General features: G+C 39.3%; 1 protein-coding gene across 2 annotated transcripts in view; it reads left to right on the plus strand.

Annotated features, from left to right (window-relative positions):
* The first annotated feature begins 437 nt into the window (after positions 1-437).
* LOC147237353 (connector enhancer of kinase suppressor of ras 3-like) overlaps positions 438-13,027 on the plus strand; it is a 48,290-nt gene continuing 35,700 nt past the window's right edge. For both annotated transcript variants that reach the window (XM_086147681.1, XM_086147689.1), the window contains exon 1: positions 438-696. In XM_086147681.1, coding sequence (XP_086003807.1) covers positions 645-696 — 52 coding nt within the window. In that variant the 5' untranslated portion in view covers positions 438-644. The remainder of the gene's footprint in view (positions 697-13,027) is intronic.

Here is a 13,027-nt window from a genome sequence, read left to right on the forward strand (position 1 = left end):
ATATCTATTACATTCGTTTGCTCACATATCCAAATACATTGTCACGTAAATTAACAGCAGACCGTCGCTTTAATTATCAAGGCATTGTTATCTTACTATAACCTCATTTGAAGAGCAAACGTTGAAATATACACGCCTCCGGTTTCAAATGAGGGCGGTGAACACCGAAACAGCCTGTATCATATGGTGCATTCGCTGCACCTCGTAAACAAGAATACGTCGTTAGAAAAGGCGCACGATGTGATTACAGGAAGCTTAAACCCAAACCACATTTATTATTGCCTGAATAATGCTCGAATAGCTAAAGAAACCAGCAAAATGGCCGGAAACCACACAGACGAATAAACAGCTAGCGCTTCTTCTCTGGGCGTACGTCGCAGCGGTTTTGTCAGTTTCAAATGTTCCCAGTTGGAAGTGAAGGCAGCACGTATCACACCGGTCGGCTCGGACCGGAGTTGTCGAAGGGGGATACCGCCACAGCTGCTCCGGAAAAATAAAGAGTAGTTTAGTGATAGAGCTAAGGAGAACAGACTAAAATGAGCTAATTGAAAGAATGTGATATTAAATAAGAACACGTTTTCTTTTTACAATTTCTCCCTCGAACCTCAGCGGATTGCCGTATTTGATATAGTGTGGACGAAGCTATGGAGCCGATAACGAAGTGGACGCCAAAGCAAGTTGTGGACTGGATGAAAGGTACATTTTTACGATGTCTTTGGTTACTCATCTGTTTTAAAAGCGCCCCTAAATGTCGTATTCGCGGCGTTTCACACTTGCTCCGTTCCTTCCCAATCTGTCGGTTTCCTACCGGATTTACCGGTCAACTAGTTTCGGAATCAATTATTTGAGGTTGACAACGCACCGCTCTCCAACGAGTCGGCTACTTTTCCCTTCGGAGCTCTGCGTTACTTTAGCCGTTCAAGTTACATCGCGTTTTGCTGCCGTTATTCGTGACTAAATGTCGCGCTCACGACTGCATTTTCCGAACATTATTGAATCGGTTTTTGGCTTCTTGGTCGTGACATGCGATTGCCTGACCCCATTTTGCAGGCAAGTCCAGATGTTAATTTTATTTTTATTTTTTTCATTTTTACACTCTTTCACAAGCGGATGTTTTTATGTCGCTTCTTGATAAACTCCTCACTCATTCACTCACACACACACACACACGGGACGCTTGTATGAAAGGGATTCTTGTTAGAACAATCGAAGTCATCAAATATAACTAAAGCTTTGCACAAGAATCCAAGTTTAAACTTGAACGTACTGAATAAAACAAGTTTGTGCCCTAAACTTTTTAATTTAACCCACCTTATTCTAGTTTTACTCTCCCGAGGTCTTACAGTCGAGCCCAAATGCAACAGATCATTCTATTCAGCCTTAACGCTTTTAGATTAAGGATTTGTAACTCCCAACATAACACGCCTCTGAAATAGGGAATGCAACCGAGGGTCAGTGACTTCAGAACTCTTTGAACCTGGCTTAGTCACAGCATAGTTTTGTCAAGTGAAGAACACCAAATGGAATGCAAGGTATGGGTGGAAATATTCTCCCGGCTACCATTTCAAACTGCCAGTGAAATGTGTATGTGAGTCAAACAGGAAAAGGGCTGACTGGTAGTTTTAGGACAATAATAGGGCGTTAATAAGCTGAGAATATATGTCTTAAACACCCTAATTAGTAGCTCACATTTAACTTATAGTAGATTTCTCAGGGCAAGCCCTTTATGGACGATAACAATGTTGTAAAGCAATAACTGCTGATTGAAGCATGCCTGCCCCTGCTCTTCTATAGTTGGGATCTAAAAGGGATTGTGGAGGGGTTAGTTTCAGTGTGTCCAGTGAAAAGAGCATAGCCAGGACATGCATGGGTGGAGGATTAGCTGCCTCCACTGTCCAAATCGCTGTTGGTCTGAATCTTTTGGATTTGCAGACCTCACCAAAATGAAAAACACAGTGTACAAACTGCAATGACAGCCAATCATCCATTGCAGCATTTAGGTATCCCATGAAATCCAGACTCAGTTCTTGAGGGGATATTCATCACAGGGCCAATATGTGAAATGTACCTTCAATTCGCTATAAATAGACAAAATACTAGTTTTAAAACAGGAATGGTGCATCCTGGTGCTGCAGGGCATATCCCCGGTTCAGATGTAGTGTAGGTATTTACTCTGATGTCTATGCAAGCAATTTGATCTACCATGAAGCACGCATTGCAGCAGAGCAAATAAAGATCTATCACAAGAAAAAAATACAAATGGTGCATGTGTCAACATGCACAAACCGCCCCTATGGATAACTGACTTGTTTGAAATCCAGCCAAACTCACACAAATCTTCATTAATGTTTCCAAGACCTAGGTTTGGGCTTGAACTGACAGAGATGAATTGAATGATGCTTCAAGGGAGGATTGTACACAGATATTCAGATTATTTGAGATAACTTATAATATGATGTTAGATACTGTTTGGCTTAGCCGCACAATTTACAACAAAGCCTCATTGTTCCACATGATGATTTTTCCAATAAAATTGCCCCCTGTTACAATCAGTTTTCCATATGACTAATCCTCTAAGGTAAAAGCTAAGGTAGCTTTTACTAAGGCAAAAAATAGAAGTATCACAAATGAGACAAGAGCCCTTGTTTGAGAAACATTTGACTTCAGCTTTCAATACCTCGTAACTTGACAAAAATATTCACACTCTCCTACAAATGTATATTCATTTTATAAGACTAAACCCCAGATGCTTGTCAGCAAATCTTGATTAAGCTTGTCTGGGTGATAAGATGAGTTCCAACCTAAAAAAATCAGAAAAGAAAGGTGATTCAAGCACACGTCAAGTTAACATCAAACTCCTAGAAACTTTGTGTCTTTGTACTTAGTTTCTCCCACTTTTTCCTATTGCAGTACAGGGACAGTCTTTGTCCACTGAAGCAGGTGTTAATGAGAGGCATTGTTCCAGGAGATCAAACGGTGGTCACTAGATGTGCATTACTAGTGAAAGGACAATTGATTCTCTGGGTCACAACACTGTTGTCTTTTGTTTTGGGAACTTTGCCCTGAGGTGGAGTTCCTTCACAACCATCCCTGATCTTCCAGGTTGTGCTGCAGTGTCACATGACTTTGCTATCATTTGTCACATATGGTGCAACCCCTCCATTTATGATGTGCACATTTATTATGACAACATAGACGGAAATCACATATTGTTTTTTGAACTATTTTTTTGTACAATACCTCCTCAATACAGTGGTCTGTATCCGCTGACACATAACTCCACTGACAGAGTTAAAAGTCTGTGTCATATGCTGCTAGTCATTTTCATGTCTCTCATTTTCCAAATATAGCACTAAATCCTCATGGGCTAAGCTTCAGCTGAGAAGGGCTGACAGTACACAAAAAATGTTTTGCTCAAACACAGCTGAAAAGTTTCTCTCACACATGTTTTTCTTTTCTTTTTTGCCTTTCTACTTTTGAACCTCCTCATTACTTAGAGCAGGACTGCAAAGTTTTTACGAGGCATCTCAAATGTGCTCAGTTGCACCGCCACTGTCAATTGGAGAGCCGTTTATCCAGTGATTGAATGAGTTCACGGTGTGGGAAATTGAGCTAATCCACAGACACTGAGTGTCCTCCATAATTTTCTACTTCAATAATGACTAATCAAATGTCAAGGCTCCATGTCAGGAGCTGGATTAGGCATGATAATGTTTGTGATGGGCTTATTATGAGGAAGTCACAATTAGCTTGGCTTATCTGATGGCCTTACTTTAGTCTCGCATCTCTTTTTGACCAAACACCCAGCCATCTACACATGGCTTGACTCAATTAGCTTGTCAGCTATGCGTATGAAGCTGCAAATGTGTGCCCTGTGTATGAACATTATATGTGCGAGTCCGTATCCTGGGTCTGAAACAGCGCCAAGTTACCATTATATTGACTTCCTAGAGAGGCGCAAATCTGTTAAATGAACTTCTGTCTTTGATGAAATGTGTGCCTGGAAACATAAGTTCATTTTCGCTTGCTGCATGATCTCACCAATGGGTACCCTCAGCTGCTTTCTCCTTAAACTAAATAGTAAAGTGTGTGCACATTGATTCCACATCATCTTTATCCAGCTAAACAGACATCCTAAGTCAGTTTGATAACAGATACTATGCAGACACATCACACCTCGTAAGACATCTAGTACCTCCGTTTCATATTGCCTCAGTGATGCAAGAGGAATCCTACATTTAGCTAGCAACCTCAGGAATCATTAATCAATTTTGAAACAGTTATTCTGAAACTGAATATGTGTCCAGACTGTCATCAGACTGTCATCCGTCAGCTGGTATCCCTAGTGACTGTTCATGGCCTTGATTGAACAAGGAAGTAACAAGGTAAAATGTATTAAGTTTGAATTCCTTTTCTTTTTGAAATCCCTGTTAGTTGAAACCTTTGTAGCTGTAGTTAACCAGTTTACAGTCCCACAGGCATTCTGCTTTCATTATTGACCTATTGTGTCCTATCGATAGGCGGATAAGCATGTTACATTTCCACAGAAAGATGCCTTTAGTTCAGGTGAAATTCTGTCATAAGATTCCCCCTGGGGAGAGGGGAGTGAAACTGGTTTTGTTTTACCCGAGAGGGCCCCTCCATGGCCCGTTTCTCACATGACCCGGTGTTTCGGCCTAGCAGCCTCAGGAGCTTCACCATATTGGTTGGACATTATCAATACTTGATGCTGTTCTAATCTAATCTTTCAAAGGTAAGGACAGTCATTATGTACTGTATGTGTTTGGTTCCTCTTTCAAAATTATCATCTTTGCAGATTAATGGAAGTTGCCACACTTGGGCTGTGTGTCAGAGTCAATCCCTGCTTGACTTTTGTGACTGAATGCATACAAACTGCAGCAGTCCTTGCTTTGCAATTTTCATGATATTAGGGTTCATTTTTTACATCACGGAAGAAAATTCATTTTGCATTTGAATGCATGTTTTCTTCTAATAGTTCCAGAAATATTGTCCTGCATCCTTGAAAACCTAAGTGAGATCAGTTTGCTTATTCAGATCTAAAATGTGTACTGCAAATCTCCCAGATGATCTCTGCTTAGTGAGACCTGCAAGCTATTTGGCTCTGCTCTAACCTAAGAGCATTGGACTGTGAAGTGGTGCGCTTAAGCCTTGGGAATAAAAGCTAGGGCTGTAGGTAGCACAGCGGGTGCAAGTGCAAATACGGGTATAATGCTGAGTGACCTCTCGTGTACAGCTGTTAGGTGCCTGCACACTCACTAATTTTCTATTTTTCAGGTCACGATTATGTTCAAAGGCTCACAATGAAAATCAGGTGATGATAAAGGCCTCCAATATGTTCGAATCTCAAAGAGCTACTGCTTTTGTGCTTGGATGGACACTTTCACCCATGCGGGGGTTGAAAAGAGAAGTGTATGCCTGTGTTGGTGTTACTATCAAAGCAATGTTAATGCAGTAATGCTCAAATGACCACAGAGCATGTAAGGAATGCAGTCAGCCAAATATTTTTTAAAAAACAAAACCAAACTGGCAGTTCTGTGAAAGAGCAATCAAAACAGGTCGCACATGTCCTGTGTTGCCTTTGGGGCCACCAGTTGCTTTTAACGGATTTAAAATGCTAAACCCATTCAGGTTGATTGTCCCCTTGCTTACCCAATGCATACAAAGCTCTTTCACCCTGTCACCAGCTTACAGTATAATGTCATCATAATTCTAAGGTGATCTGTAGTTTTATGAACAGTTTTAGTTTAGCTGGGTATTTGGGCATATGCCTGATCAAGGCTTGTTTAAAACATGTCGAGACTAGTCCATATTTTCATAGTACTTTTCAGAGACTGAGCAAACCTGCTGTTCATTCAAACTTCCTGTAAACACAGAGAATTTTTTTAAAATCCATTATTTTTATATTATCATAATTACACTTCAAGATGAAAGCGGTACTTTAGGCCTGTTCTATTGTTTTTACATCTCGTTTTTCACTTCTCTGCTGTGCGTCATTGAGTCTTCCTACTCTTTAACCCTTGGCTTCTTGTTTTGAACAGCATTGCCTACCTTCAGCATTGGTCTATGTGTCAAATAGAGCGATCGTCTTTGGAACCGAACATTCCTTGTTCGATTCCCGGCTCCTCCTAGTATGTCAAGGTGTTGTTGAGCAAGACACTGAACCTCTAACTGCTCCCCTGGCACTGGTTTCTTCATGATCGGTTAATTGCAGAGAACGAATTTCTTCACAGGGGTTAATAAAGGATAAATGATTATTATTATTTAATATTATTAATTCATTTATTTATTGATTAATATAGTTAATATTATTATGAAATAATGGCTTTTAACCAGGAAACTAAAAACTACATTGTGGGTGCTTCATGTTGCATCTGTGCTCCTCCTTTAAAAGCCTATTGAATGAGAAGTTGAACTATAACTATTTATAAAAAGTAGAAATGGTAATTGAGCCCAGCTATCATTTCTATTCAATTTTGATGGAAAACTACTTTGTGAGTCCTGAAAATTCTTCACAAGCAGAAATGCACCTCAGTGGATGATTATTAACTTGGTGTGCCTTTTCGTCTCACTTTGTTCCACATTTTCCCCAATCTATCTATTCTGCCCAATTGTGACTGTAATGCAGGTCCGACTTTTCAGCTTCACCCATGTACAGTATTTTCTGTACTCGAATTTACTGAGAAACTTAGTAACACAGAATTAGCTTTTCTCCCTGGAGCACAACAAATATGTTATCGCATTTTATTGTGACGTAATGTTGAAAAGCATTGGGATTGATACAATGAAGTTCTTGTAACTCGTCTCATCTCAATTATTCTTAAACATTTTTACGATGATTGAAGTCATAAGAGTTTTAGAGTTTCTTATCAAAATACAGGGTCTCCTTCATGAGAGATTTTGATGTGTCTCGGTGATATGACAGACTCCATTTATCTCCTCTTTTGTTTAACTTGTGTCAGACTCCTTTGAGAGAAGCCGCTCACCTGCCCGTCAGTCCTGTTCAGTTGTCGCGCCCGTTCAGCTATCAGTAAACAGCATATTCATCATCTATATGACTGTTCCTGTTTTGCTCTTGTATGGCTGAGGAGTAAACCAGGCTGGGTTGAGTAACTTAGGCTCTCCTGAAATGGGTGTTGTGTTTTCAAATGCGATTAGAATATTTGCACCTGTGGCTTAATGTCTTTCGTCATCTGACAGTGTCAGTCATTGTGTTGGAATATTACAGCAAAACCCTTTGTATAACCAAACCAGAAAGTGTGTCAGCTATGTCATGAGAGTGCAACATCAAATGAATATGCAACAGAATTTTGGGTAAGACTACAGTCCAAATATGAGTCATATTGCTCTGTCTTGGCCTGTGTGTGACACTGTCACTAACTGCCTCCCTTTATTGAAGATGACTCACTCTCCCCCATCTGTACCCCTAACAGTGGGAAGAGCAGGATTAGCAGTCCATAGCCTGCAGGCTATCATGCCTCTCTCTGCATAATTCATTCATGTCTTCCTCATACTTGTTTAACCAGGCTCAGTGAGAGGAGGAGGCCATTCAGAAAGTTCAGGAAGTAGTAGGACTATTGATGCTTTCCAACATTTTGATTCCTTGATTCCTGTGTTCTACCCTTATCACAAAGCAAACCACTCATACAGCTTTAGGATGGGATCCATCAAGTATCTTAGGTGCTGTGATTACATTATATTTTACATTACAGTCATTTAACAGACGCTTTTATATAAAGCAACTTACGAAAAAAAACTGTAAAATACTGTAAAAATATACTGTATCTTTAAGTACAATGTGTTTACAAGTGGTGACACCAAACCTCTCTACTGTGCATGCATCAGTCACCTCACAATCAGCCTGTGGCCTGGTAAATAACCAATTTAATAATGCTCATGTCAGTTTACTCAGCTAAAATATGGCTTTAAATGCCGAATTGTCCCCCTTACACAAATAGTAACCAAATTTCTAATGCTTACTATGAGTTAATTCAAAGTAAAGCTGCAGAATGGGATGATATAAACTCAAACACCAATCTGTCAATAGGACTTAACCTGAGCAGTTTATGTCTAAATACGATTATACCTAAGGTCTAAGCCCAAGTTAGATGTTCAGAAAGCAAAAACTAATCCTTCATTCAACATGATGTAGCTTATAGCTTGATATATTTGAGACATTTTTTTCCAAAGGCTAATATTGCGCCAACCTACTCATAGTATATCTCCATGGGTTTTAAAAACTTGATTTCTTCTATTTTGATGGTAGCTACAGTCAATTAAACAGCCTCTACTGTGAACAACATTTGTATTTACACTACTTGGGTCCCACCATACTCAGGCAAACATAGTCAAAATGGTTTGTTATGTTTCAAAGACAGAAGCACACCAAAGAGGAAAAACACTAGCACAGAAAGGCATTCACTTATTGCATAAAACTGGTCAACTGGTTCTGTGAAGCCAGTCTTACATTCTGTTTTGGTGCTCTTTATGACTCCTTGCAAGTAAAATCATTTCGAACCTTTCTCTAGCCTCTGGTCTCTTATCTAACAAACAGGAATGTTTCTTCCAACAGATACATATCTTTGGATCATACTTGTACTTTGAGGTATACACTTATCACATCGCAGGGAACTTTGTTGTAATTGTCCGCCTGAATAGGGCCTTATTCATCCAAACACCACACTGTTCAACTTTAGCCTCCTTGATTTGTCTGAAACCCCATTTCCCCATGTCTCCAAACTTCTCCCCGTTCCCTTTTCACTATGTTTACAATTTATTTACAATTTATTTACAGCTCCGGTCAGTGCCTAAAGCTCTTTGTTGGCTGAGATAGGAGTACCCAAAGTATGTCACAATGTCACAGCAAGGTACTTCTGGTGGATTTAGCCAGAGCAAAAGTAACGGAGCGAGCACACAGTGGGACAAACCAGGATTAAGAAGAGACCTCCTATCTCTAGGGTTCATTACATTACATTACATCACATTACAGTCATTTAGCAGATGCTTTTATCCAAAGCGACTTACAAAAGTGTTCAGACATAAATCGACTTTCACTTTTGGTCAGGAGAATCCTCTGCTTCATTTATCTTAGTGTAGGTTTACCTTCAGTATGAGCCACATCAGATACATAGTTTTAAATAATTAACAGTCCAAGCACCAGAAATCATACTGTTATCTTAAATAAAGACTTGTTTCTATCTGTCACAAAAGCCTGTTTCCTAAGTTTAGCTCTTGCGGAATGTGCCCTCATGTGGTGTCTATATAAATGCCTACACTGTTCCCATAGTAAACTAAATGAGTGGGGAACATGTACTCCTCAGACCTTCTTCGTCTTTATTGTGGCTTACGTTGTGGTTGTGGCAACCATTATGGCGTTGGTAAATCGGTCTGTAATCATGTGCTAGGCCACCCTGATCCTTTTGCATGTGTCATACGTGAAGGAATGAAACTACAAAAATGATTTATTGTCTTTTTCTATTTCTGACTTCATTTGCTCAATATTTTTTACCTCTTTCTCTCTGTCTCTCATCCAAACCCTTATAATTCTAAAAGTCTTGAAATTATAGTTTTATTGTAACAAAGTGCCTTGCACATTACATTAAGTTTTTACAATTCTCTCTATGTGCTCTCTGTTATGCAACATACCATCATTAGCTGTTATGGAATGCTTTTGAGTTTCTTACAAAAATGACAGTACAAATGTCAAAGAGACAGAAAGATGAGAGATTAGGGATCATGGCTTTTGTAGAAAACATTGACTGTTTATAGCCAACTTTGAACAGATCGGTTTGCCTTACCTTCCAGTTATGAGCATAGATAAATCACAGCCACACCACAAATGTGACTTATCAGCCGTACAAAAAAACTGCAATATGTTTTCCTTGAAAATCTTTGGGTTCATTCATCCCCTAAATTGCACAGAACTGTCATACAGTCATACACATGGGATTTCCTCACTTTGACTTCATGTTAGGAATGGGGGCCTTTGAAAGAACCACAAAATAAAAAATCCGATTTAATGCTAAAAAGTATAATGCAAGTGTTTCCTGTTGATGTGCATGCATGCTCGGTAGCCATAATCAAATAGGTGTTCGAAGGGATGCCAGGTAATGCAGTAGGCATAGGTGTTGCAAAGAAAAGTTAAGTATGAAGAACCTAATTTAACCATCAGTTTCTTTTGTTGGTTTGCTTTTCTATAAACTTAACCACTAACAGCCAAAATGCCTCTCACAACTTCCCTACATCCCTCAGCTCTGACCTTTACTGCCTCCAGGGTAACTGAAAATCTTTCCGAATAATCTCCTGTACCTGGTAGCCTTAGTACTGCTGAAGGTGGCTACCCTGAGGACCTGTGTACTTACTGACTTGCTTTGAACACAACAAGACCCTGAATCTTAACCCCCCCGCTCCTATCATCATCATCCATTCATTACCTGTAAAGCAGGGGTGTCAAACTCATTTTCACCAAGGGCCACATCAGCATCATGGTTGCCCTCCAAAGGGCCACATGGAACGGTAGCAGTATACATAAGAATAAGAACAACTTTATTTATCCTGAAGGAAATTGTTGTGCCAGAGTTACAAGGAAAATATAACAATAAACAATAGTAGAAAACTTGTATAAACATTAAAAAATAAGAGAAAAAGGGAGAATAAGAAATAGAAATAAACTATAAAGTGTCTTAAGTAATAAGTGAATGGAATCAAATGTAATGTAAAGTAAATGTAACTACTCCTCAATGTTAAATAACTCTGAATTTATGACTCATTCAAATTCAAACTGTTTCATATGCATTTGCATAGATGTGAAAACATATTGTTTCTGGTTGGCTTTGTAAGAGTACAAAGCTAGCTTTCACTGCTACAGTGTATTTGTGAACGCATTCTGCTGCTGTCATAGTTTGGCTTTTAATTCTTGGACAATTTGTTGTTTTTCTCGATGGCTAACTTTAGCATACTTGTTGTAGCTCTGTATATGGTCTCAAAATGTAGCTTGTACTCTTTGACAACCTAAGACATACTGTTTGAGGGATAACCATGTATTGGCCTTCCCATCTTGTTTGAAACAGCCTTCTGTATCCATCTGTATCAACTTTTCTCTGGACATTTAGGGATCATTTATATTTCTCAATTTCACTTGTTGAAGATGGCATTGTTGCGAATAGACTGCAGTCTAATGGCGGGATGCCATCACTTCGCGGGTAATGTGATCGGCACGAATAGTGGAAAATGGAGTTTATGATAAATGCATGCGTTTGATTTATTTATTGTAAGACAAAATCAGACCTTTTAAGACGTTCTAGCGGGCCACAGAAAATGACGCGGCGGGCCACATGTGGCCCACGGGCCTTGAGTTTCACACATGTGCTGTAAAGGGACAAAGTTGCTAAAATTGACCTGTGGATTTGCCTCAATTTCTTTTTTTTCTCCTCGGTGAGAAAACCATTCAAGTATATGATGTGCAATAGTACTTGTTAGTCAGAGAGAGCATTCTTGTCAAAATCTTCTTGTGGCATCTTGATTTTTTTTCCTCCTCTTGAGGACATTTCACCTTTTATCCGAGAGGCTCCTTCTGTTCTGAACTGAAGAAGCCTCTCGGAAGAGTGTTAGCAGAGGTAGTCAATGAGTACTTATATTTAGTTGTGTCTAGAGCACTGCAAATATTTAGTTCGACAGTCTTAACAGCTTCCTGCATTTTTTTTTTTTTTTTTTTCATTTTTAGATGAAATATAAAGCCGCAATTATTTACTTTGATACTTCACAAACTCACTCTAATCACTGTAATTTTTCAAGAGAGATGTATTTAGATAAATTCTGACAAAATTCATCAGTATACAACACAAGACATAATAGAGAGAAGTAGGGCCCGTGTATCTCTATTCCCCGGTTACCATTGGAAGGGCCAGCTCAGTGTGTCTAAAGGCTTTGTTGTTGCCCTGTGAAGTCATGCATTAGATGATAGCTTTGCATTTGCAGAGACAAGCCTTTTCTTTCTAATTACAGCACAGCCTGGTCCAGCCAGAGACCATTGTGCCAGAGTGCTGTGAATTCCCACAGTGGAGCTGCTCACTGGAGAACAATGAATCAAATTCCTGACTGTTCCTTACAGGTTCAGAGGCTAGGCTGACAAATAAAAACAGCAGAGTTACAGTGGCTTTGCCATCCTACACCCAGCAGCTTTCCCACTAGGATTCCCAGTGGGATTATTGGTTTTTGTTTGTATGAACTTGTTTGTTTGCATGTGTATAACTATGACTACAGTGGGAGCAAAGGAAGGACTTCGAAGATGGGAGATAGTAGAGTTGAGGGGGAGGGATATTGTTTCATTTTATTTGTAGGAAACCAAATACATCTTTTTTTTTTGTTGTTTTTAACATTTCATTTGACCCATTAGAACAAAATCTTGGTACCCAGAAGCTGTTTTGAAAGCTCTGTTGGTCAGAATTAATAGGCTTTTAGGACAGAGCAATTAACTTTGAATGTTGGGTGAAAATCCTGTAAAATTGTTCTTGATTTTTTTTTCTCGCACATGTGTTTATGACCACAGCAGTCCTTTGCTGTTAGTCTGTTTAAGCCCAATCCGCTGGTATTTGATCATGAAAAGAAGAGGTCAGCCATTTTGAAGGGAAGAGGTTTGCAAGAGGATCATTCACCAGTTCCACTTGTGCTCTTCAGAGTGTACAGAATGTATATACCTAACAATTGAATAGATATGCAGTTATATTTGTAACCTGTTGTACACATGTTCACCGTTTACTGAACAAAGACAGTGAGTGATAAGAGAGACTCCACCAGGAGCAGCATTTGCCATTACTCAAACACATGGCACTTGTCACTCACCCCCTCCACTCTCTGCTTATTCTCTAAATGAATCACATAAATGCACAGCACTTTATGAAAAAAACACCATTCTTGAGTAGTCATCAACAAATTTCATATAGCATTGAATTCAAACACTAACACATTTATGCAAAAAATAAGACATTCACGTTTTTTTTTTTATTCTGAT

Source organism: Fistularia commersonii, chromosome 1 (assembly GCF_037954325.1).
Source record: "Fistularia commersonii isolate RoL2024-O1a breed Wild chromosome 1, RoL_Fcom_v1.0, whole genome shotgun sequence".
Taxonomy (NCBI): Eukaryota; Metazoa; Chordata; class Actinopteri; order Syngnathiformes; family Fistulariidae; genus Fistularia; species Fistularia commersonii.